Source organism: Anomalospiza imberbis, chromosome 8 (genome assembly GCF_031753505.1).
Source record: "Anomalospiza imberbis isolate Cuckoo-Finch-1a 21T00152 chromosome 8, ASM3175350v1, whole genome shotgun sequence".
Classification (NCBI taxonomy): domain Eukaryota; kingdom Metazoa; phylum Chordata; class Aves; order Passeriformes; family Viduidae; genus Anomalospiza; species Anomalospiza imberbis.
The window spans coordinates 12,786,401-12,812,894 of NC_089688.1; the positions used below are offsets into that span (position 1 = coordinate 12,786,401).

The following is a 26,494-nucleotide window of genomic DNA, read 5'->3' on the forward strand; positions in this document are numbered from 1 at the left end:
ACTTTCTCTTGAGTGATGTGGGCATGATTCAATGCTCTGTATCTCATTACAGGTGATACTTAATGATTTTTGTGTGATATTCACACATGTTAGATAAATGGGATTATCAAATCCTTTTCTTTCACCACACTTCAACCCAGATATTTTCTCTCACAATTACTCCCTGTTTCATGTGTTTTTTAACATGTTTTAACAAGTTAGCAGATTTTTTCAGTACCATGTATCAGAGAGTACTTTCCAGGTTGTGTTCATGGTGTCCTGTACTTTTAGGGCTTTTAAAAACACAGATTATTCTTAGATGATGTTTTAAGGTTTCTTAATAATTTTCTGATTTTATTTTGTGTTGTCTGAGTTGGATGAGGTCTCTGTGCAGTGGTTCTACGTTTGTATAGGTATTTTATAGGTGAAATGGAACAGGCAGGACTATGTTTCAAAAACTGTTAACTGTTTTTGAGTGAATTTTGCCTTTTTGAGTTCTTCTTCCTTAAAGTGACTGTCTTCAAGAATCCCAGAACTTATGTAATCTAAATCAATATTTATTGCTGAAAATAGAAGAGAAACCATTGAAGTTTCTGTTCCAGGTCTGTGTCAAACCATTGGTAGAACACTGAGTACTGATTCTTGCACACACCTCCTCATCGTGCTATTTTCCATTTAGTCATTAAGTTCAGGAAATATATATTTCACAATATACTGCTTCTCACTTAATCTACCTGCATGTTCCTGCCATCAAGTAATTAAAATAATGAAAACTGGTAAGCAGAGTGGGTAGAGATCCCTTACTTGTAATATTGAACTTGTAAATTATTAAGCAACTATTGTTGCTGTTAGGTTATTATTTTAAGCACCTTTTTCAGGTGTTGGTTACTCAATGCTTTGAGATGAGGAAATAGCAATGAAACAAGACTATACACTTAAGAACAGGACTGAATTTTGTGTTCAGTATTTAAAAAAGCAGCCTTTAAACATCCTTTAGTGATCACTGCACAATTGCATAATGACTCGGGGATAAACTTTTCCTAATACTCAACTGCCAATTAAGCAAGATAAAAAGCTAGCCATGTAGATGAAAAATATAAAATATCCCAACTGAATACAAATATTACATAACAGCAACTAATCTGCATGTTAATTATAGCTACAATAATGGCAGGCACTAGGCTGATCATGAGAGTCAGCTCCAAATCATACTTGGCAGGGGATGATTGTTTTACTTAAATTTTAATTAAGAAATAATATGGGTGGGAGGTTTTAATAGAGGTGAAATAAGTAGTATAAATACAGAAATATAGCCATTCAAATCTATTACAGACTTTAATACCTTTAGAGAATCAAATACTTAATAGGTTTGTCATGTTTTACTGCTCTATTTTATTGGCAGCCAAAAGTCAATAAAACAAAAGAACTGTAGGTTGTGAAAACATTTTCAAAATATAAAAGCTACCTTTCTGCTTCAATTAAGTAAATTGCCTGCTATTTCGCTGAGTGCTAGGAAATTTTAAATTATTTTTATATCTTATGAGCAATCACATCTATTGACAAGAAGATTGGGGATAAGGAATATGTACACGATAAAAGAATTTTCTAACCTTAATACAAGTTCACTAACATAAAATTGACTTTTTAATTCAGCTTTTTGTTTAGTGTTCTGTAGTTCTGTGACTTTCTATAGCAAAGTCTGTAGTTGTGTTTTTAGCAAGGTGTGCATCTGTGCACTTTTAAACAAGGCTTGCTGGGTGAAAAGATCAAAAAACCCTGTGGTTTCATCCTGACTCTTCGGTGACTTCTCTAGTGACTGAGTTAGGCACTAATCACCACCTCAGTTTCTTATCTGAGAGGAAGAGATAATTATACCTCCTTTACTATGAAAACCACATTAATTCATTCAATATAAACTTGTGCAGAGTATGAAAGCTCAGTGTGCAAGGCAGAGGAGGACCATGGAGCCAAATCTGGTGTGTGAACCTCACAGTTCTGAAAGACAAGCTCTAGCAGTTACCAAAGGCAGAGAAACTGGTGGGAAGAGGGGAAGAAATGGCATGTGTAGTGTTTTAAGCAGTCTGTAGCTGCAAGGACTGTGGGGCTCCCGTGGGCCACGGGTCTGCCCAGCGCCCTGGCTGAGGTGGGTGGACAAGGCGCTGGCCTCGAGCCTTCTTGGGGACAGCCAGCCTGGGACAGCAGCCTGTGGCTCGGGCAAGGGGACCTGGCTGTGGGCTCACCAAGGCTGGAAAGGACAGGGCTGTGGGAGCCCTGGATGGGGCTGAAATGGTGTCCTGGGCCACAGAGGGCATCTGAGTCAGGGGAGACCCTGGGGACAGCAGCTATGACCAGTGAGGCCTTAGAGAGATGTCTAGATTGCCTAAGCTTCAGTATTGTTTGGGGTATAGAACCTAGTTTTGCCTTTCCTGGTTTATAGTTGAAACCCTGATGGTGGTGAAGACATTTTTTTGGGACTGATCTCTATGGCTTTGTGATGCTTTGGGTCACCAGCTGGCTCCAGCCAAGTGTTGCTCTGCTGGCGACGCCTCATTCTGTGTCGTACATCGCTGTCCTCTGCAATGAGCTCATTCCTGTAGGTTGTGCTCCATGTGTGTGCAGCACAGGATGTGTCTTTCAATGCAGAGTGCAAAACATCTGATTCACTGTGTCCAAATTTGTCAGGGAATGAGGTCCAGTTATGCAAATACAAAGTAACTTTATACTTCTGTTGCCTTATTTGCTTGGGAAGTGTACTGAATTACTGTTGTAACTCTGAATAATTTGTTCATATCAATATAGTAACATCACACTGCTGTAATGGCTAGTAAGAACATGAAGCCTGCTTTCTGGGAGGGAAACTGACAGAGAAAAAATAATCTGATTAGCTAATTAGGTTGCAATGTTGAGCTTCTCTAAAAACAACTGTTGGTCTCAGTATTGCATTTTTAGCATTGTTTTACTCTGCTGACAGATTCAATGAAATTGCTTTATTAGTTGAGTGCTGCTCTCAGGAAGTGCCTGTACCCTTGTGTCCAGCTGTGTCCTCAAGGTCATCTCACAGCTATGGGTTTTGACCATCACAGGACAGCACTTCTACTGTAGTAATTATCACATAACCAGCATCAGGCACCTTTGCTTGTATAAAAGACATCCCAAAGGGGATTAGTGGCAATTGATTTCCTGCTTAGTGGTCTACAGACAAATAATCTATAAACAAGATCTTTCAAGGGATTGGCCAGTGCAGAGTGCTTGGAACACTAATGCAGATCTAGTTCTCAGGGCTTCCTTCAGCACTGAATACTGCTGTCTCTCCTATTTTTGTTTAGCATAACTTGTCAAGTATTCAGGAAGTCATTAGTCTTATGCTGTCACCAAAGGCATGCTCAGGGCACTGATAGTTTGCATGCAGTATGATTTAAACACTGTACAATCCACACTGGCTTTTCCTGTCATTCCCCTTGATGTTTGTGCAGCACCCATGACTAGCACATCACAGGCAGTTACAGAGCACGACATCCTTGCTGCAGCATCCATGAGAGACTGATAATTCCAGTGTGTGTTATTCATCGGTGAACTTGGTGCAGCTGAGGCTCCTCTAATTTCTAGCTCTTCTTTCTGTGAGAGCCACTTACTGACAGAATAATTCCTGTGATACATTAAACACTTTCATTGAAACACAGGTTCACTGATAGCGTGGCAGCTCCCTGCAGATACTTTATGATGGATTTAGTTCTCCTCACACTTGATAATTGCTGTCTTATTACATCATGCTTCTCAGTGAAGGTTTACTCAGATAATTAATTCTAGTGATAGGAAATTAAAATTGTACGTAAATTATGTTCACACCTAGTATGCATTATTTTGGACTGATACATCAAAAGGTCTTTTGGTATGTCTGACAAATTCATTTATATGTAACTCTATAATTGCATACAGAGCTATTGTCAATTATGTTGCTGGTAACAAAGGAACATACTGTATATTTGGTGTGAAGTATATGTTTTGAAGATGTAACATCAAGGAGAGTATTATTATCTAGTTAGTCTGGTACCTTATAGAACATTTCTATTTCTCTTACTTCTAAAGATGTGGCCAAGTAGGTTCTTAATTTCACCTAGCAGGAATTCAGGAAGACAGGTTTTGGTTTTTATTATGTTCTTGGCCCTATCTACATACTGACTTTCACTGTCAAATTGCTAAACATTAACTAACCTAAATACTTACTTTGCAGGAGGCCCAGAAGATCAATGGTGGTGGAGATACACAGGCAGATGGAGCCTGCAAACCAACAGATGAAAAAGAGGAGAATGTGGCAGCAGAAGTGGGATGGATGACGTCTGTGAAGGATTGGGCAGGAGTCATGATATCTGCCCAGACATTAACTGGCAGAGTACTTGTAAGTTTTCTATGATTTTCTATGTTTTTATTTTAAATAATGTTTTTAAGAAGCACTGTGTCCCAGCATTAGTGGAGGATTTTTGATTGGTTTGTTGCATCAGCACTGAGTCAATCCCAGTTTTCTCTGCAAAATAGCAGACTAATTCCCATTGCAAGAGAGAGACAGAGGCAGCAAGTAAGAAAAAATGACTGCCAGTCCACTCCCCAGTGTATTTCACTCCTCTGGCCCATGATTTTGAACTACAAACAGTGAATTTATTAATTTCGCATTAGGTGTTAAAACTATAGACCTATTTTATCTGAAAGTAAAAGTGTACCTGAAAGAATGGAAGCAAACGTGGAAATTAAGCCCACTGTTACAAATGTAGAGAGTGGTCAGAACTGTAAAGCAAAGACAAGCTTCTCGTGGCTGTGCAATGAGATTTGTGATATATTCAATAGACTAATAATGATTTTATATTCCCTTCGTATTTTTATTTATTAGTGTAGAAATCCTTCAAACCTGTGAACAGTGGAGATCAAATGGAGACAGATGATATGTGGTTTAAAGGGAAAAAAACTTTCTACTTTTTTTCACTTTATTTAAACATAATTGCTTTAGAGCATTGTTAAATATTAAAATGCAAGGGTTTTCTGTGGAGTTCACTGCAGTAAAAAGTGTCTATGTGTTTCTTTTTAGAATGCAAATACTTAAAACCTTAAAGTCATGCTTCCAGTTCCCATTTAAGTATCAAAGCTAGAAATCCCCCAAAGCCAGAGTTCTCTGCTCCCACCTCTGCAGTCAGAAATTGCCCTGTGTTGGTTTTACTGGGCTCTATGTGAACACAGACACAAACCAACAACTGGGACCAAGACCTAATGTGCATAATATAAAATACATTTTACTTCAATGTAGTGGGAGAACTTACTCAACACTGTCTGACGACTTCATTTATTTCTTGGGGATATTTTTTAGAGTTTCCCATTGCATTTTATAAGGGACCAGCTGGCTAATGTCACTGGGTTAGGTTATTTCTGAGAGTATATTTATGGTCTTGTCAAGGTATAGCAGCACATATTGTGCACATCTGGGTTTATCAGTATCCTGACCATCTTGAGAAATCAGATGCATGGAACCTCTTAGTTAATTTTAGTCAGTTTAGAAAACAAGGTGCATTTATTTTAATACAGTTCTTGCCAAATTCAGTATTTGAATTGACAGGATATAAATTATGGAGGATCATTTCCAGAATGGACCATTTGAGTGTTAATTTAAATTTTACTTTCTGAGAATATTTGATAAAGGTTAACTGCTTCAATGAAAATTTGTGCTAGAGGGTAATACTGTCATTATTTTTAGATATAGGATGTAGCAAAATCAAATCAATATTTATGTTGAAGTATATTGTTTGAAAATATTAGGACTTAATAATGAATTACTATTAATTTAATACAGCCTATTCCTGACAGCTACTCTATTTCTGAATCAAAGTGCAAAATTTGTTTTTTCCCCTGAAGAAAGAATTGGTGATTTCACAGTCCTCTGAAATCAAAATTGTATGAGATATCTGCAGCTAAAGAAATTATTGTACACTTTTACACTGTGAGAGTTTAAATAAAAAGTAATCCTATACATAAATTAAAATAAATCCTCTACATAAATTAAAATTAATCTTATGCATCCAATGTTTACAAAAAAAGTTTCAAAAAGCAGTCCAGTGAAGATGGACTTGGGAAAAGAGTTATAAGTGAACTTCAGCATGGTCACCTGAAGGCTATTGTGGAACTGCTGCCTGGGTTTATTTGGGAAGTGAAGGAGATAAGTTAGCGCAGTGAGGAGCACACATCACTGTAAAGTAGAAGCTTATTTGTGGTTTTTGCTCATGCGAAAAGCTCCCATCATTATTCTAACCTGGACAGGCATTTTCTTTACAATGAATCTGAGTGCAATATGAAGTGCTGTTTGTGGAATCTAAAAGCACTACTGTTTGGAACTCTCACTTCTGGGTTCTGTCACCATACCTTTGACATGTCTGATCTAGCTTTTATTTCTTCCCTAGTGACCTTACAAAACAGCTTTCTAATTTATCGTATTAGTTTGTCCAGGTACTTTGTGAATATTGAAACAAATATTTAAATAGTGGGTACTCCCATAATTACCTCTTTAATTTTTAAACTTTATGGCTATCCACAGGTGAAGAAAATAAAGGCCAACAGTATGGAAAATACAGGACAACATACATGTTTAAAGGTTATAGCCACATAGTGTAGTACAAGATTGGACATTTACATTGGCATTGGACCATTTGTACAATTCTCTAGTGAAATAAAATATTTCTATTTATACAATAAATGCAGACTTGAAGGCCTTGGGCAACATTGTAGCTGTAGAACTACATGAAAACTTTTAAGTCATAGAATACTTTTTTTCCAACATAATTTACAAAATCATGTGTTTCGGTGCATCTGCTGGAAAGTAAGGGACGTAACTTGTTACTCATGGTCTGGGTCATTTGAGACAATTAATGAAATTATTTAATCCAATCAGAGACAAACATTGAAGTTGTTGATAGAGATGACTCTTCTCCACACTAGTTTTCTTAAAAATGTTTAATTTGTTGGTGGCTGTTAGGGAAGGAAGATTTCTGTACCTGAAATGAATGTTGAAAAAACCCAGCCATGTTTGTAATCCCCTCTCCTCCCATTCCATTCATTAGATGGAAAATTACATTTAAAGAATAAACAAAGAGGAGAAATTAGAACCTCATTGTTGTTATTGGGAACATCATGAGAAACAAGAATGGGAGATTTTAAATAGTTAAACTACTGAATTTTCAATATGTGAAGTGAGTGTTTCCTAGCCTGTAATTCATGTCTGTAAGAGATGCAAAAGTGGCATGTGCATGTATTGTACTAATATTGAATTGTTTCAGTAGTTTATGTGAATATAGTAAAGACAAAGTACTGAAATAGAAATTGACATTCTTACTGCTTTAGTAGCTAAATTTTATTCCTGACGTTTCAAAAGTGGCTTAGGCACAAAGAAATATTCACACTACCCAGCTTCTTCTGAAGGGCAGGCTTTGGAGGAAGACATTTGTATAAGGAGATGCAGAATGTCCTCCAGTTAGAAACTGTTTTTGTTTCAAGTAGTCCAGCTGTCTAAGCATGATGCCTACAGTTGTGAGGCCAGAATATCCTTTTTCCCTCATGCTTTACTTTGAGAAGCAAGACTGAAATATAATGTTCTTGGTGCCACAACCTTTGAAAATGTGGCTTTTGCTCTTAAACAATGTGGATGGGAATTTGACGTATGATTTAAAAATGTCCATGTTAAATTGCATAAGCATACGATTTAAGAACATGCTAATTGAACCTGTGCAGTTCTGTCTGCATTTGATGTTGAGTGACATAAATACAAATAACAGTAAAAGGTAACAGTTTACTTAAAATCTGTTCAGGGAAATAATGATTTACTATGAAGTGCTGTAAAATGCTGTAGGTGATGGAAGTATCAGATTTCTGAGGTGAGTTTCTCAAAGAAGAGTCAGACACATTCATAATTAATCTCAAGATGCAGGAAATTAAACATGTTTATGAACTGATTTTGCTTCCTAAAATTATATAATTTGAATAAGAAGAAAAAGATTTCCTTAATTAGAAGGAGTGTTTGATATGCAGAATAAAGTCCTATGTATATTGTTGAATTTGACACAGTTCAATCTATGGAAAGCTGTAGACCTGGACTAGACTTGTGCAGAACTATTAAAAAATGGTAGAGGTCCTCAGTACTCATTTGGGAAAACTGGAAGATCTTTAATTATGTAAGTATTTATAGTAAATTTTCCTGGGAAATATATGTAGGTATTTTATATGATTTTTGGTTTTGATTGCTTGTGTGTTTTTTTTTTTTTTTTTCAATTTTTTCACTAGATTTGTTCTTGCTGCTTTTTATTTCCTTTTAATTTTTTTTTCTGAATGAGAAGACTCAAATTTTTAGTGTTAAGGGGGAAAAATTCCCACATCCTCTAGTGATAAGTAATAGTTTTCTAGCTGCCAAAGTGAAATTTAATAGTACAGAAATTGTGGGATTTCTCCCTGTTTCCAAACACTACTTTAATGAGAATAGGAGCTCAAAGGATAGTTTGGTATTTGACAGGTATTTGACAGATAAGAAATTGGAGAAGGAGGTGTGGTTGGTATACATATACATTTTTTGACAGTGTTCTTGAAAGTATCAGCTATTTCACTAGATTCTCAAAGCAGGAAGAGAAACCTTGAGCAAACATGAGTATGCAACACCTCAGAATTCCAATATGAAGTTTAATATGAATTCTCAAGGATAAGCAAAGTTCTCATAAATTTCTTTTTCTTTCAATTTGGACCCTCTCATTCTGGTAATGTCCTGTAAACAATCTTCTTGTGAAATTAACTAACTTTTTTTTTTTTTCCTGAGCATGTATAATGTTCTTAGGATGCAGTTAATCTGAATAGGACTTAATTTAGAATAAAATATATTAATTGACTAGAGAGTAGGAATTGAATGCAGGCTTGAGTGATTTAGTCTTTCATACTCATAATATTCCAAGCCTTTTACAAGACCAAATATGATAGTTTTTCAGCAGTGAAGCACGTGCATTCTTTGATAAAATTATTTTTCTCTGATATTACAGTTTTCCTTAGGTAGTTATGCAAGATTTGATGGGACTTACAGAATACCCTTGTCAAGCAAAAATAAGTAGTGCCATATCTTCCCCTTAGCTGTGGTCTAGGTTTCTGAACTTAGAGGAGAAAGGGAAAGTCTTTCTCAGCTTCTAAATCTGACTGTAGAATCAGGAATCACAGGCAGTCACAAGATATTCCATGCCCTGAGTGGTATGGTGTGTTTTTTTTTCCCCTCCTCTTTTTTTAATGGTTTGTTTTTTGTTTTGTTTGTTGCTGCCTATGACATAAGGATGAAAGAGCAGTCTTTTTCCGAGCTGGGGCATTAGTAAAAAGACAGTGCCCAAACTGCTGAGAATGTACCTTGCAGTGTGTCAGTGTAGCTGCACAGATCTGATCACTGCAGATGTGGAGAGATTATAAACTGCTTGGCAGTGTTTGGTACTTACCTGCCTGCTGTTCATAGGGAATGGTTTAGATTCTGCTCATCTCTATTGAGAAATCAACTTTGTTTAATTATTTTTAATCTTTCATAGGCCTTAGTGGCACATACATGAATCCAAGAGATCAGTTCTAGATTGCCTTGATCTGTGACAATGATGGGGGCTATTTCCAGGGTTTCCATAGGAATAGGAACAATGTTCTCCATGTAAGTTCATGAGATAATGATAATGAAATAGAGTAGGAAGTGTTGAGTAAGTCTTGTTCGTTTCTATGGTAACTGCAGCTAGTTTAAGTTCCAGTTATGCATTTTCTGAATATTTATTTATTATTGACAGTAGCAAGGGTTTTTTTTTGCAGGCTTTTTTGTTCTGGATTGAAGGGTGGGCTTCTGCCCAGAGTCTTGTGGGAAAGTTCTACTGCACGTATGTCTTTAAAACTACATTATTAAATTGTGCATGTAGGTGCTACATGTAGATGTAGCAGTTCTGAATGTAGCTGTACTTTGTGTTTTTGGGAAACTGCTGTAATTTCAGTGGATCTTGTACTTAAAGGAATAATACATACTGCATGGTGGTTCTTGAGGTGTCCTGTGCAGGACCAGGAGTTGGACACAATGATCCTGATGCATCCCTTCAATTCAGCATATTCTATAATTACCATATGCTAATTTTAAACTTTCTTTTCTGTGAGTTTGTTCATGAGTAATATGGCTAATCAAATATAAACAGTATTTTTTTCTACTCAGTTTTACCAGTTTTAAGTACTGCTATGTGAAGAATGTGTAAGGTTAGCATAAAGTACATTTACAGGTAAAATCAAATCAAGAAAAGAATAAACAGTACATTTCATAAAGAAATTACATGAAATATACTCAGAACTGGACTTAAAACATTGCATTTGAATTCTTAGCTCAGAAGTAGAAAATTACTATATATATCACACATGCCATTTATCTTAATTAAAATTTCTTATTTTTATAGGCCTCCTTTTTGTGAGCCAGATCTCACTGTAGCCTAGTCTACCTTTTTTCAGTCAGGTTAAAGCTGCTGCTATGGAAGTTACCCACTTTAAAGTTATCTTCAGGCTGTGTTGTAGTGACTTTTGTGACCTCTAGATAGTTAACCATGCTTGCAGAAACCATTCTAATGGTATTTAAAAGTATGAGGCTTTTCCTACAGTGGGAGTAAATATCTTCTGCTATCATTTTTAGCAAGTACTACTTCCTTACTTGTATTAAGGTATCCATGGCATTCTGTCATTAAATGAAGAAAAACACACTTGAAAATAATGTGTTAAGTTGTGAATGGTGTGATTATTTGGAGAAAGTCAGTAATGTGGTTGCTATTCAGATGGCAAAGCTGGTTTAGGTAAATGTCTGTTATACAACTCTTCATTGGTGAAAAGTTGTTGCAAGACTATCACTATTGATAACCTGTATAGCTGTATATGCATGTCAAACATAAGCAGGGAAAGTCTTTGCTACTTTTTTCTTGCATGAATCTAGAATGAAAGTGTGTAAATACGGAAATGTGTCTTGTGGAAATGCTGTGTTGATCCTCATGATTAGTGTGTGGTACAGGGGAAATTTACCTTCCACCTATGGGCCACTGACAATAGCCAGGTATTGAACAAAAGATGCAAACACAATCTTGCATATTTACAAAGCTCACTGGAGGAGACAGATGGCTTCCCCTAAGGCATTTGTGCTGTTCCCATGTGAAGGGCTGCTCTGATGATGCAGTTGATAATAATGGGGTTTTTATCGGTTTCTTTTTGTGCTTAGTGTATTTGAAAAATTGTGCTTGTAATCAAAACACTGATGTGATAATGAATATTTTTGAAGAAAATTCTGTGTATGTTTTTATACAGCTCTACCATCAATCATTTGTTCTGGGGTGTGGGGTAAATGGAACAAACTGCTAAGCTTGTGGTAAAAAGAAAAATCTCCATTTTGATGTTCAGCAAAATTTTCACACAAACTATTGTCTATCAAAATAAGTTTCCTTTTCCTTCTTACATACTTTTTTTTTTTCCTTTTTGAAACTGTTTTTAGGTATTTCTTGAATATTCACAGGTTTCTTGAGAAATGCTCTCAGCATATCCCTCCTGGCGTCAGTAGTTTTATGTGGCTCCATAAATTTGTGTTGCTTTGGCACAGGAGATTGCTCTCTTCTTTAATTAATGCTTTGTTTTAGCTTCAAATACTGCAGCAGAGAAAACTTCAAAGCTTACTGCTAAAGCTGCAGAAAGTCCCACTTTTCCTGTGAAGTCTGATGTCTGTATTGGTAAGGTTTGGAAGGCTTGGTTTAATCTGAAGTGGTAGTAACTCTGTATTTGCCTTTCTGAAAAGGGAGCAGGTAATCTAATGGTAGAAACTAGGATGGGTAAGTCATTAATTGGAAGTAAAAATCAGGGAATACTAACTGCCTGCTCCATATGTTTCACCTAGAAGCTGGAAGGTCTCAGAACCTTCCATAAATCCATGTAAAATGCCATGAGTTTAAGGGAGAAACTTCCTTGTCTGCTTGAATGATCCTGCTCCTCCCTCCTGGTTAGAGTCTTTATCCTGCAGATGCTTCCCTTCATCTTGGGATAAAGCTAGGAGAAAATGTTTTGAATAGGGAAGATGGGCAAAAAAGGGAAAGAGAGAACTTTTCAGAAGTTTGAAACAGTCCTCGTGGCTCTTTGAGTCTCGTGAAGACTGGTTCTATTTATCAGAGCTATCTAGGATAGATGGGTGAAAAGGCAATTTCTGCAATGTAATGCCATACCTTCTTTTGAGTAATGGAATTGCTGACTGTGACTGTGAAGAAGGGGTCACGAAACTGACTTAATTGAGGCAGGGTAGGCATAGGATGGGAAAGGAAACATAATCTGATTCCTCCTCTATTTCTGGTCCAAACTTAAAAAAAAAAAAAAAATTGAAACACAGTGTTCTTGTTACTGCTTAGAATGGGGATACCACTTGGGAACTAAAAGTGAAATGTGGAACCCAATCCTGCCTTGTGTAGACTGCATGCAAACTAAGCCATCCAGTTCTGTCAGATGCCCACAGTCCCTTATTGAAAAGCATGTAACTCCTACAGACTGTTAAAAAATCAGTTTATGCCTGTCAGGGGTAAAATCTTACAAAAATTGCTTCAGTAGAGATGAGTAGATTTTAGTGAGCCATCTGATTGTTGTGATATACAAAATGTGATCCTTTCATGAGCCTGTTGTGGAATTCTAAGCTCTTGGTTCTTGTCAGCCATTATATTTAATCCTATAACATGTATTCTGAAGGTGTTGAATGTCCCTTGAGAAAGTATAGCTATGTATCTTGGTAACAAGTACAAGTATATTGTCAGCAGTTTAATAACAATACAAACTGTTTGTAATATCCCTGTCAGTTGTTTAATTTTATATTTTTCCTTATTTTTTAATCTGTTCATTATGACAAGGGAGAAAGTCTTGTTTTGTGAGTTTGGATGCTTTAAGATTTTTTAAATAGACCCAATTCAGATGCTGTAAGGTTGAATTCAGCTTTAGAGTGACACTGGGGCAGTTGGTGCTTGATCTGTGTGGGCTGTGAGTGTCATTGGACTGTCTGGACAGTGCTCCATGCTGCCATTTCTTTACCATGCTACAGTTTAGCACCCATGCATATGTAAACTGAAGCTGGACCAGTCTTTTTTTTTTTTGTTTCAGCTAAATCAGAGAGTTCTACATTCTGCTCTAAGAAATTCAGCAGGATATTTCTTGAAAATTTTAGTAGTTTGTTCAGATTTAGTTTTTCAAGGCTGCAGGTTTGTGGTTTTTGTTCTCAACCATGGCCAGAGCCAATTTTGTCATTGATGATTATGTCTAATTTGCTTCAATGAATGTGATCAAGCTGTACACTGTCAGACAAGGTGTGAAAGCTGTTTTGTGCTATACTTAGAGGATTTTATAAGAATATAAAGAAGTAGATGTGAATCCGAAGTTTTTTTCCCTATTACAAAACAGCAACATAAATCAGCATGTCATGCTAACAGAAAAGCATCAGAGAAACCTGTAGGTATTTTTATATCAATCTGTAAAAAAAATTTGTTGTAATAATTTCTCTATAAATTACATTTTCTGTTTTGCCTTGTTTTCTCTCATGGTAAATATTGCCAAGTTATTTTGGGTAGGTTGGTGATTTTCAATTTGCTGTTGCAGATGGCTGTGAAAACTAAGAAAAGTCACCAGATGATAGGTTTGCAGATGCTGTTTGGTATTTTTAGGCATAATAGATAATTTTAAGTGTCTCTAGGCTGGAAAAGGTTGTCAGCTACTGGCTTAAATCTTTTGGAGGAGTTAGTTGGGCAGAAAACTCTTCTGTCTTTGAAGGAGCATCTAGAGAATTCACAATAGATGGTATGGTCTATAGAAGAAACTTGAAATTTCCTAAGCATTTTTTGTCACTCTTCAAAAATAATGGGAGCAGTGTGAATTCAGTAGCTGCAGCATGTGACTGCTGAAGTTTGACATGTTTTCTGTTCTCAGACATAACAGTAACTTACCTGACTTTGAACATGAAACTAAAGTTCATATTACTCCTTTGTTTCTGTGCAATATAGGATTCAGATTAATTACCCTTGCTGGTAATTTTTTTTTTAATATACAGGCTCTTTTCCTTAGTGTTTTTGTTCTGCACTTCTGCATTTTTTGAAATCTCTTTTGCATCTGATAGGTGCAGACAGATAAACAATCTGAATTTTTCCTTGCCATTCAGTCCATTAGACTTGTTATGTATCCTCTTTTGGAAAAAGCCTTGGGCATCAACACTAGTTGCTTGTGGTCTCTCTATAGCTGATGGCTCTTGATATGAAAGACCAATTTTTTAATGATGCAGTTCAATTGCATATCCAAACCCACTGTTTTATTTCTACAAATGAAAAGCCTGCCTGTGTGAGATTTTATTTTACTTGGAGAATGCATCTTGTAACGTTGAAAAAAGTTAAATCTGGTTTTATAAAACTGAAATTCTATAACTAGTTGAGTTATCATGAGTTAATTCAGTGAAATGGAATCACAGGAATAAGCATACAATGAAGCCTGAAAACTTTTACTTTGCCACAAAGGAAGCATTGGATTGAGAGAGGATTGAGTCTTGTCTTACCTCCTGTAGCTAAGAATACTGACATCAGATGCTTGCACTTGTAAATAAAATCTCTACTTGTCTTGTTGATTATTCAAGGAATAGGAGTATATGAAAAAGCTTGGAAAATCTTCATTTTTCTTACACTTCCACAATTAGCATACTAATTGAAAATTAGCTTTATTATCTGATATTAAGTCTCATTTACAGGTGCAGTGATGAATTGTACAAATCCTCTTTCCCATTTTGTTTTAAATAAGTTTTAATATTGCAACAGCTTCCGACTTTGCATGAGTATTGGTATTTTAGTGTTTTTTAGGTGTTTATATAAGAAGGCCCATTGTTTTTGTCAGTAATACAGAAAGCATAGAAGAAACAGTTTTAAGTTTGATTTGGTGCACTTGGGTATGTTTATTTTTTCTTGTTATTAAGTGATATCTTTGCATTAAATTAGGCATCCCCATTTGATATGGTTGTATTCAAATTTCAAGATTCCCAACCTTTTGTCAGCAAATCATGGCAGCATGAGCTGTTTAGGGATATAATATGTAGTTGCCAGTAAAACACACTAGAGAGAGGATTTTGCTAGTCATTTGCAGTGCCCTGTGTTTACCTGATGGAAATGCAGGAGGGTGGAACTAATGACACTATATTTCTCTAGATTTTTTACATTATTCTTCATGAATATTTAAACCAGTTCACTTGATACTAAGCTAAGGCATGCTCTTTTGTTCTTTTTGATGTTATAGCACCTGATACAACTTGAATACTGTAAGATAAACTACTAATGACCTACTGGTTCATCGTCATGTATTGCAAATGAGGAAATTAATTTTTTTGTTATCAGTTCAGCAAGTTTATTCTTAAACATTCAAAATGCTCGGTCCTTCTTTAATCTTGAACATCTTTTCTTTTTGTACTGAACGTGTCAGACTGTACCAGACTGGGAGGTTTCTATGGTTGTTTCAGGGATTCTGCTTCAGATCAGGATTGTTAGTCTGAAATGCAGTATAGTCTGTCATGCTTTACCCCTAAGTTAAAACAAACAATAAAAAGTGTGTTTTGAGAAACTGTGCCTTGCTCTCATTTCACAGGTTAAAAGACACCAGTGCACCTTAGCTTCTCACATTTCCAGAGAGCTGTGTACATGCCTGTTATTTCCTAACATAATACATTTTCTACAGTTTTATTCTTGTGGATGATACAAAGCCCTTTGATTTCTCTAACAGAGTATATCATGTCCCAGAATTCTGGTTTAGACATTAAAGGAATACAGTAAGTGCCTCCTGCAGCTGTTTTTGGTCTTTTATGCTGGATTAGTTTTGGCATGAGAGATGTGAAAAGGTGGCTTTACGTTGTAAAAATGAGTAACTGAGGATTAAGAATTTAGCTTCACATGGGAAACATTCATTAGATATTATTACATATAATTAGTTCTTCTACCTTTTGTACTAGTTGCAAATATTATTAACTATTTATTTGGTCTGTGTTTTTAGACTACTATTTTTCAGACTAGAGAAAAGGTAAACCAGTTGCATTTTAAAATCTCCATGTAGAAAAAATTGACAGCAGTATGTCTGCTGTGATAAGCAGTTATACTTTCAAGAGCTGTAAAAACAAAATACATGCCTTTATTTGCTAGCAACACCAAAAATATCTAAAAAGCATAAATTAGCTGACAGAAGTGTCGACAAGTGTGTTATTTGAGTTACCTTCCCCTGCTTACTGGTTTGCTTCAAAAATCCATAGTGTGATTCTTTGTGAAAATGCTAAAAAAGAGTTCAGAGGAAAATCTAAGGAACTGTAAGACTGAAAGAATTTTGGAATGCAAAGTTAAATACATTTCTAGCTTCTGGGTCAAGTTTTGGTCTCCTACTTAACTGTGTAATTTAATTGAAGTTAGCTCAGTTGATCCATATTTACACTGGTTTAATTGAGGACAGATGTAGATGGCTATATTTGAGGATGAAAATAACATATATAGAAGAGCATGTTCCTGTCAGAGCCAAATGAAACTTTATCAGAACTGCAGACACCTGTCTTCCTACAAGAAATTCAAAGAGAATACATATGCAAGCCTATTGGTAATGTAAAGCTAATTATGGAATTTTTTTTTTTTACTAAAGGAAGATGAATAGACTTTAGAATTAAAACAAAGTAGAAAAACTCTCCTGCCACAATCCTCTAGGGAATTTCTTGGTTCAAGGTCAGATACTGTTGAATAGAAATGAAATTCTGTCCAAATTCCCTCTGTCAGGTCTTTCCTTTGGCAGGACCAGATATGAACATAAAATTTAATGGTAGTGACAGTTAAAGTTTGAGGAAAAATTTGGCTAAAGCAGGTTCTTATGAATTTGGGGACATTCTGGATTTTATATAGTTCTCTATAGCACTTAAAGTTATATAGACATGTTTTCAGTGTTGGGATACTGTGCCTTACTTGCAGTCTGAGTCTGTGAGCTTCAAGATGGAAAACCAATGCTGGAAATTTTAGTAAAACTTTTAGGCTTGTCAGTGAGGTCTGTTCGCATGTGTTTGACTAGAGAATTATATTTTTCCTCCCCCCCCATGGAAGTCTTGCCATTTTTCCCTTGGTAAAATTCTATGAATTTAGCGAACCATTTTTTCCCCATTTTTGTAGGAAGAGAATGTGAACCAGTAAGTTTCAGCAAAATATAATTTCTGATACAGTCATCTAGTAGTGCACTTCTGCTGAACTGAAGGTTTTAAGTTTACACCCCTGCTTACACAGAAATGCATCCTTGTGAAGGTTATTCCCAAGGACAAAAGTATCTCTACATATTGTACTCCAGTAATTATATTCTCAAAAGACAGCAAAGGAAACACAAACTCCTGATTGTGTGTATCTTCTGTTGATTCCAGTGGGAGCAGGGATTAGCCATAATATTAACTATACGCATTGGTTTTCAGTATTGGGATTAGATTTGGTTAGTGGTTTTGTTAGTCCTTTGGAACAGTACTTGTGCATTTGCACTACAGTGAGGCAAAGATACCTGCTCTAAATGCAGAATTGGATAACTTGATTTATTTTTTGAGTTTGTATTAAGGACATTTCTCTTTACTATCATGCTGATTTCCTTTAATGTGGCATAGATAAATCAATGTTTGATAATAAATAAACAACAGTGAATTTTATTCTTGAAATTTAAATGACAAAAAAATCACTAGATTTGTTGACAGATTCAGTGTTCTGTTACAATTGTTAAAAATGACAAGTTTTGCATGAAATCATGCCTACTTTCCTACACTGCATGACATTATCTATTGGTCTATAGATTGGATTTTTCTGTAAAATATTTTAATGCAGCCATGTAGAGACCTTCATGCTGCTGAATAATAAAACAAGGTCAAGGGAAGTTATAATGCAAAGCTTAACGCTTGGGTTTTTTTCTTTCTTCTAAATATTTTATTTTTATAGTTGCAGAAAACCATGTTTTTAATGTGACCATTGCAGCAATGAAGTCTCATAGGATTTCACTGAATAGAGACAAAAGTTTGAAGTAAAAAGTCCTTATTGCATGGGAGGCACATTTCACCTTAGTTTATGGTAGTTGGAAAAGAAAAATTATATGGGTTTTTCTTGTCCTTCTGTGCTAGAACCCCCCATATTTTGCCAGGTTAAGCCAGTCTTGTGGAAAAGGTAATACATTTTACAAGGAAGGCATTATATTAGTGTCAAAATTTTCCTTTAAAATCAATAGATTGGTAATGTTTTAATTGACATAGTAAATTGCAAAGCATTTCTTTTGAGAAGTACTTTGAAATAGTTACATGAAAAGACTATCAATCCAATGTTAATATTATGAAATAGCTTGACAACATAATTATTTCAATTAACTCTGGTTGGAAATTTCACTTGTACTCATGTAAAAAGCCAGAAAAGAGAAGTTGCTTAACGTAAATTCTGGCAGGTGTGTAGTAAGGCTTATCTGAGTTATGTGGATATAAGGCATAACCTGGAAACTGCTTCTAGGTCGAGCCAGAAACCTTTGACTTTCCCCAGTAACGTTTTATGTAGTTATATGCTACCATCTATGGAACACAGTAATCAATTATTTTTTGTTCAGTTGGATGATAAGCACAGGCCTGAGCCTCCTCTCGAGAATCATTGACTTTCCTTTTTTTTTAATTAATTAAAAAAAAAAAAATCTTGTTTGAGTTCCTCTATCCCCTGTTACAGTACTCAAGATTATGATGGGTAAAATGTTTGTACTTACAGATGTCCTGCTTCAGGTGCAGTTATTTTGACAACAGTTGTCTTTCCAGAAGAGTCTGTTTGTAAGAGCAAATCAGTTATCTAGTACCAATTTTTTTTAACCTGTAAGATATTCTGAGGTATGACTAATTCATTATAAGAATGTTTTATTACTTAACTTTTGAATACTGGCATAGAAAACATGACCCATTTCTCTTGCTTCTTTCAATTTTCACACAAACACTCAGATTGGGTTTTCATTTGAAAGAGTGTACCATGTTCAACATTAGCAGTAAACTCCTTTTTCTTTTTTCTGAAAGACAGAGATAGTGTCAGAACTGTGATATACAGGTTGAAATTTCATATCAGGGGCAGAAATATCTACCAGCTCTAGAAAGAAAGAAAAAGCCCAAGAATAAAAGTTATCAATAAATTCAGTTCTTCCCCCATAAAAATTTTTTCTCATTTATGCTTGGAATGTAAAGGCTATGCTTATTATTTATGTTTTTATATGTATTTATTTATTCTATGACTGCTCATTTGTCATATTAGTCTTACCTAAAAAACGTTGAATGAGTTTGTTGTACTAATATAACAGAAAGCTATATTAGTAGCTCTTACTGTTTGACTAAGGCCCTGTAGGCAAAAAGGGTTAATAAAAGAAACCTTGTCTAGGTTTAGGAAACAAATGCATAAAAACATTTTCATCTTGTCTCATAAATCAGAGCTAGGCTTTGCTAAGCACTGCAGACACAAGAACATAAGCAAGTGCTTTTCTAGAGAGCTTTCAGTTTGATTAAGATGGAAAGAGGATATGAGAGCCAAACTCAAATTCTATAATGAACGTTGACCAAGGGTGTTGGTGATAGCCAAAATCAAAAGTGACTAGTGATTCACTCTGCCTGATTATTGAACAGTTTATTTTCATGATCTTATACTACACCAGTTTCAGAAACTGATGACTGCAGTTAGCTGTTTAATTGGTAAGACTATTTAACCAAGTTAACCTGTTTGGAAGAAATATCCCATACTTTTGTGATTCTCGCTGTTTGTCTTGTAGTAATAAGGAAAAAGAATTTATGACTTCCTTTTATTTTGGAGAACTAGCACTTTGAAATAATATCTGTTATACCCCTTTCCAGCCTTTCAAGGCAGAAGGATAACTTGGGCTTATTTAGCATTGGCTTACTTTGCATCTTAGATGGCTTCTTTATGACTGTCTTTGCATGAAGGTGACTTGGATGAGGGGAAATCCCCTGGGATCTATTGCACAGATAGGTTACTATAGAGGGTTTTTTCCCTGGCCCTTTCAGATGAAGTAACCTGCCTTCAAATAGTATTACCTTTAAATAGCATGCCTGGCCAGTTATGTCAGATTGTATTAGGAAACTCTTGTTTTACCTCTGTTTGGAAAAGAAGAGTAATATTATTACATAACAGTTGAAGTAGTTTCTGTTGTGCGAGTGTGGGGAAAAAAAACCCCAATAAGGTTAGCAAAAGATACTGCTAATCTTACTGTGCTTAATTTCTTAAACTTTGAAATATAAAAATGACATGTATCCTAAAATTTTATTTTAAAAAAGCCCACCAAAAAATCCAAACCAAAATGAAAACAAAAAGCAGCCCCAAAACCTTGAACACCAAACCAAAAAATTTTGTAATGTGAACCACTACAGAAATCAATATGAATGTAGACTCCTTAATTTTCTCCATCATCCTGCTGAACACTTTAGGAAGAAACTTTAAGTGAACTTTGTGCTGCTTGTAAATAATGTAGTAGTTAAGTAAGATTTTTAAGCAGTAGTCATTATGACCATGAAGTGTAGAAATTCCAAAATTACCTATCAAGTTTTCAGACCTACCACTGCACAATTAGTTTTGTGCTGTGTTGTGAAAAGCCTGCCATAGGATGAATAGACGCTCTAGAGCGAGTGTGATGATGGAAGATTTTTGGATTCTTATAATGGTTGCTTTGCAGTTCTCTTGGGTATGCTCCCCTACTTTTTTGTTACTGTAAAATTTCCCTTCTTATCCTTCTATATACTGTTTTTAGCAGAATGTATTTTAATGCTGAATTAAATATAGTGGAAGTAGCTGTCACCTTCTGTATTGTATTTATGTGGGTATGGAGACTGTGGGTTTGACTCTGCACTTGCCTAGAATTCCAGAACACAAAACTTCAGTTTCTGGACTGGAAATTACAGTCTAGTTTTAATATGAAAAGAATGTTCTTTTGTAGCATTCTTCATCACCTGCAAAATATTTTACTCAATTGCAATGCCACTTTACTAGAAAGGCTTGCTACAAGGTGTGTTTTGAAGGAAATTGAAAACAATGTCATTGGACTTCTGTTGACTACTTAGAAGGAAAACTGAATCAAGGCTACTGTAGGGATTGTTCTTCTCTTGACTGGTAAAGAGACTTAATGTCTACTGTTTCTGTTGTTTAGCAGGCATACTGGGATTGAAGATAATAACAGAAATATTAGTGGTCTTGATCACTTGTTGAATCATATACCAACTTCAGTAAGAACTTGTAAATGTTCTCTTAAAACAAGTTTTAACTATGAACTCTACCTCTGAGCTGAGTTAATAAGTAGCTTCTTATATTTTTCAATACATAAAGTTGCTTATGTATTTGTTTAGTCCTGTGTAAATAAGAGTAATGGTGAAGCACTGGCACAGGTTGCTCAGAGAAGCTGTGGATGTCCCATTCCTGGAGATGTTCAATGTCAGGTTGGATGGGTCTAGTGAAACATGTCCCTACCTATGGCAGGGAAATTAGAACTTGATGATCTTTAAGGATCCTTCCAACCCAAGCCATTCCATGGAATATTTATTGCAAGAATATGTAATACCTGCAAGCTGCGGCTATAACATAATCGTTCTCTTGGAAGAAATTCTGACCTTCTTGGAAAAAAGTTTTATGATAATTAAATTTCTTTGATCACTTTCTTATTTCTACAGAACAAGCCTTTTTACTGATATCATCATTAAACAAAGGTATCTAGTTCTGCAGTCTAATGGTTAGCATTGTAGCAGAGCTCTGGTATTCAGATGTTTAATTCTTCATTTGTCCCTTGACAGGATTTTGTCCTCATTCAGGTTTCCAATTTGCTGACATTTATTACAAGAGAATTGTATGAGAGAATTCACAGGTAAAGACTCAAGATGAAGAACTGTTAAGTGATGGTTTTCATCATAAAAAGGCATTGTAATGTCTCTTATACTTTTGATACCCTATGTTCAGATAGTACACCAGATTAAATAGTAATATTGGACACAGTTAAAATAGTGCCACATGTAAAACAAGACAAAAACCCAATTCTCACAAAGTAGAGATTGTTTGGGGCACTTAATTCACTCATTTGCCTCTTTGATTTAGACATATGGATAGCAATAATAGCATCACTCTGTGCTGTCATACCTGCCTCTATGCTCTAGACTGATTAAACACTGTCTTATCTACTCTAGTTCAAGTCATCCAGATGCTCAAATATCTGCACTTCTTTAGTGAGATAATTCTGTAATTTAATAGCTTGGAGCAGAGTCTGTAATCCTCAGACTCTGAATTTTATCTGCTGGCTAAGGAATTTATACATTACCTGTACCTTGTTGCTAAGCAGATTCAGGGGTTTTGCATCTTTTTATCTTAAAATTTTTTCTGTCGTGTTTAATACTGACATTGTAATTACATCACAAATTATACATGTGCAAATATCCTAGAAGTCTTAAAGATTTTGCAACTTTTTGAAATGCAGGTCACTTTTAATATGTTCAAACTACCAGCGTAACCAGATTTTAAAGGAAGTTTTTCTGTGGAGAACTTCTGTGGTGTTCATTACCCAACTTTAAAGTTTTAGTAACAGATGAAGCATGAATGCAGTCTTTAGAATGGTTTTTATTGTGTAGTCTTTGTGCTGCACACTGTTTGTCTCCTGAACTCAGAGACAATTTGGGAAAGATAATATGTGATTTTTAATTAAGTGGAACATTTTAGTGTATAAGTGCAAAAGAAAAGGTAAGGATGCTAAAGCAGTAATAGAATAGTGAATTTATGGAACACTAGATTTGTGTGTTTTGTTTCAGTTTTCACCATGCTTAATGTTGAACTATTGTTCAACAATAGTTCTGTTTTGATTCTGTGTGGCAGAATGATAATTTGAGCAATTGCAGAAATCAGTGACAGGACAAGTAAGAAAAATTTAAAAACCCAGAACTTGGCAACTTGTCAGTTTTTCAGCAGCCTACTAAAATCTCTAAAAGATATCCCATGTGCTTAGTCTGAAACATTTTACAAGGAGGGGCAAGGACAATGAGTTTTTTCAATTTCCATGGCTGAAAATGGCAATGAAATATATTTCAAACTTATCCTTTACTTACAAATACTAAATATCTTTAAAAACAAGGAATTTGAAACAATAAATTTTAGCTATATCATTTGGATTCCAGTAAAGTAATTAAGTCATTTTAGCAGTACCCTTTTTACACAGTACATAGTTACAAAACCCATCTGCCTACATGAAGGTTTATTTGATTTGTATTCTGTTGTTTTCAATTTTACAGAATTAATTTGCATTGGCAAAGTGTGGAAATTTCAAAATTATTTTTCTAATAGAGCTTAATGTTTAAAAATTCCTGATATCCTTAGATATCTTTTTCAGCATTTGACTTGGTTGTCAGTCTGTTCACCTGACCAAAAGTGAAAGAATCCCTATTTTATAAATGCTATGCTTTAAGTAAATGAATGATTGCACCTGGTATTATGGCAGTTTTACTTGCTTATCTAACCACATATTCAGTTACTTTATTGGATGCAGAGAGTTATGTTAGAATCTCAAAAAGCAAAATTATCTGAAATTCTAACATATCATTCTTTTGTTTTTATTGATTCATGCTTTTTTCCCCCTTCTTTTGTTTTGTTCTTTTTTCCGAACTGTCAAATGAGTTGCCATCTTCTTCTATCTGCTTTGGTCTCTAAGCTGCATTATACAATTTTGATACTGTTTCTCTTTTGTTCTTTATCCCTATTAAAACAGCCCCAAACCTCCCAGCACTTTCTCATGTTTAATTTCACATACAAACTGCTGGAATGAAATGCCCTAAAAAGTGCTAAGCGTGAAGCTGGATAGCTTTTCTAGGCTGAAAAGCAAATTTGAACACCTTTAAACATTTGAAACACTGTTCTTTGTTTCCTGTAGATAGGGACATGGGAGGATGCAATGAGCAAAGGTGATTGCTTGACCTTGATAGAGGGGCAATATTCGATGGCTTAGTAAACACTAAGAAGTGATGGTTATGGGACGAAAGTCTAAGTTTATTTCTCTGGGCTTTCTCATGTGCCCATTCATTGTGCTCTGTTGACAGGGCCACCACCCTAATCACTGAGCCCCCATGAGCCTGAGACCTTTGCAAGATTCCTGGCATTGTGCAAGAAAATTTGTGACTTTTGGCCCCTTTTGCTTTTTAATCCAGTCACCTTCTTGGGTAAAGGAAAAGGGAAATTGTCCTTCCAACTGAAAAGAGTTTATTAAAAACTACAGACATAATCTCTTTCCTAATTCCATGGTGATTTTCCTGGACTGAATGCAGGTGATACTGCAAACATATAGAATGCTCAGGTATTTCTTTGTGTTTGAACTATTTTACAGAATCCTGTGTAGTTTCTAGAGTATGCTGCTTTATATCCTTTCCAGTCTGATTTCACATCTCCAGTGAAACCCTTTAAATATTGCCACTTATTTATTTTGCAGCTTGTGAACAGCTTGAGCATCATATTGGTTCCAGCTCCTATATACTGGCTTTTTCTAGCTTGAAAAATTAGTAAATATTATCAGCCTGTTTACTTGCATTCTTAATATTAGAGGAGGAAGGCTGAATTAGAAGTCTGTATGAAGATTTTTTTAAATTAAAACTAATACTGTCACATTGTGTTTTCCATTCCTGGTTAGCATTAAAATTTTATTATGTTTCTGAGTTGGTAGAAATTGTTCCCATTATGCTGAGTTCATCTGGGTCTTGCTGTTTGCTGTGATGAAACTGAATGGGGTTTGATTCTTTTGATTATCAAAGCTGAGATAATTGTTTTAAGGTGCAAATGCAAGTAATAGGTACTGTACTGTGTGTGCATATGTACCTTTTTCTATATATAAACATCTTAGGACATCTGTATGTATATATTGCATATATAAAGAACATATCTGTGGCTTAAGACTGCAGACTGGGCTGAACTCCGCCACTGATGTGCTGCGAACATCAAACACTGACCTTGCTTGTCCTCAGTTTTCCATTGGTAAGTGGAAATTATGGCTGATATCCATGGCATTAGGCAGAAATTGATATTTCATCATAATCCCTTCATTGGCTGGCAGAACTTTCTTGGACAGGAATAAAAAAATAGGTATCTCCCATGTGAAAGAAGATATTTAATGGCTGAAAGTCTATTTCACTTCAAAACTCCTTGTTTCCTTGTTTGCATATGGGAACCAGGCATATTCCTACTCCTTCTTAAACAAGTTAAAGTGAGAAGAATTTATTCTTATCATAAACTTAAAAATATAAGCTTCTAAAAATATAATAACAAAAATATAAAAATAAAAGCTTCTGAAAGCTTTGGAGATATTGTCCCCTGAAGTATAGATTCATGTCAAAACCCATTTGCACCTTACTTTCTGAACATATCCAATTATTCAGAAGAATCTCAAATTGTCTAAATTCTAAGTTATTTTAGATTTTTTTTTTCTGTAAATCAGTAGGAACCTTGCCTATCTAGTTTCACTCCAAACAGGATGTGAGATGCAATGATACAAAGAGAATAGACTTTAATATGTTATGTATGTGTCAGTACCCCTCATCGTCAGTCTTCAGTACAGTATGTTCACTTTTACCAAGTTGAAGTGACTCCAACTAAGCTTTAGTTTGGTTCTAAACTATTTTAGAGGTGGTTGGCAAATGAAAAACCCCGAGAAGTTTTCCTGGGCAATAGAAATTCTATTTTTGTTGAAGGTTTTTGAAGAAAATGTTATAAGGAAACTGCTATCCTTGGACAACTTAGTGAGACAAAACAAAGATGCATGGAAAAGTATAACCAGCCATACAATTTGTATGGGATTTATACAAGAGTCCTACTAAATGCATTTTGATTGTAGTCTGATTAGCCTTGTTTATATCTCTAATGCTCACATCCACTCCTTTCCTTTCCACAAAATATTATAAATTATAATAAATGGAAATAAATCTTAATTGTGTATATCCCTGAATCCAAGGAATTGATGTTGATTTAACTTAGTTGACATTTAGTTTAATTTAATTATGGGAAGTCTCTGTTGGTAACTAGCAGAGAGTGTACATGGTTGCCTCATTATCTTGCTGTGATAGTGTGTGGCTGTCATTGTCTTGATGATTGTTTACTCAGGGCCTGTGGTATCCTCAGGGAAAACCATATTAAATAATTCTGCAATCATTTTTCCAGAAACAACAAAAAAATCTCAGGGTTTTCCTGTTTTCAAAACTGACAAAAGCCAGTCAAATTTAGCTACTTTATAGCATGGCTTCAACCCAAGTGGAATATATCGGTTGGGATTTGGAAACCCCACCATAAGTTCTTATGAAACAAGGGTTTCTAGAAATAACATCAAGCTGAAAGTTGATATTTTCATATAGTATCTAAACCAGCATTAGAACTTTTTTTGGCAGTCACTGAATCACAGTGCTTTA

At 35.3% G+C, this 26,494-nt stretch overlaps 1 protein-coding gene across 30 annotated transcripts in view; it reads left to right on the forward strand.

Annotated features, from left to right (window-relative positions):
* The window catches only part of KCNMA1 (potassium calcium-activated channel subfamily M alpha 1), a 420,412-nt gene that overhangs the window by 114,223 nt on the left and 279,695 nt on the right, over window positions 1–26,494 (forward strand). For all 30 annotated transcript variants that reach the window (XM_068197370.1, XM_068197377.1, XM_068197376.1 and 27 more), the window contains exon 2: window positions 4,211–4,375. In XM_068197370.1, coding sequence (XP_068053471.1) covers window positions 4,211–4,375 — 165 coding nt within the window. The remainder of the gene's footprint in view (window positions 1–4,210; window positions 4,376–26,494) is intronic.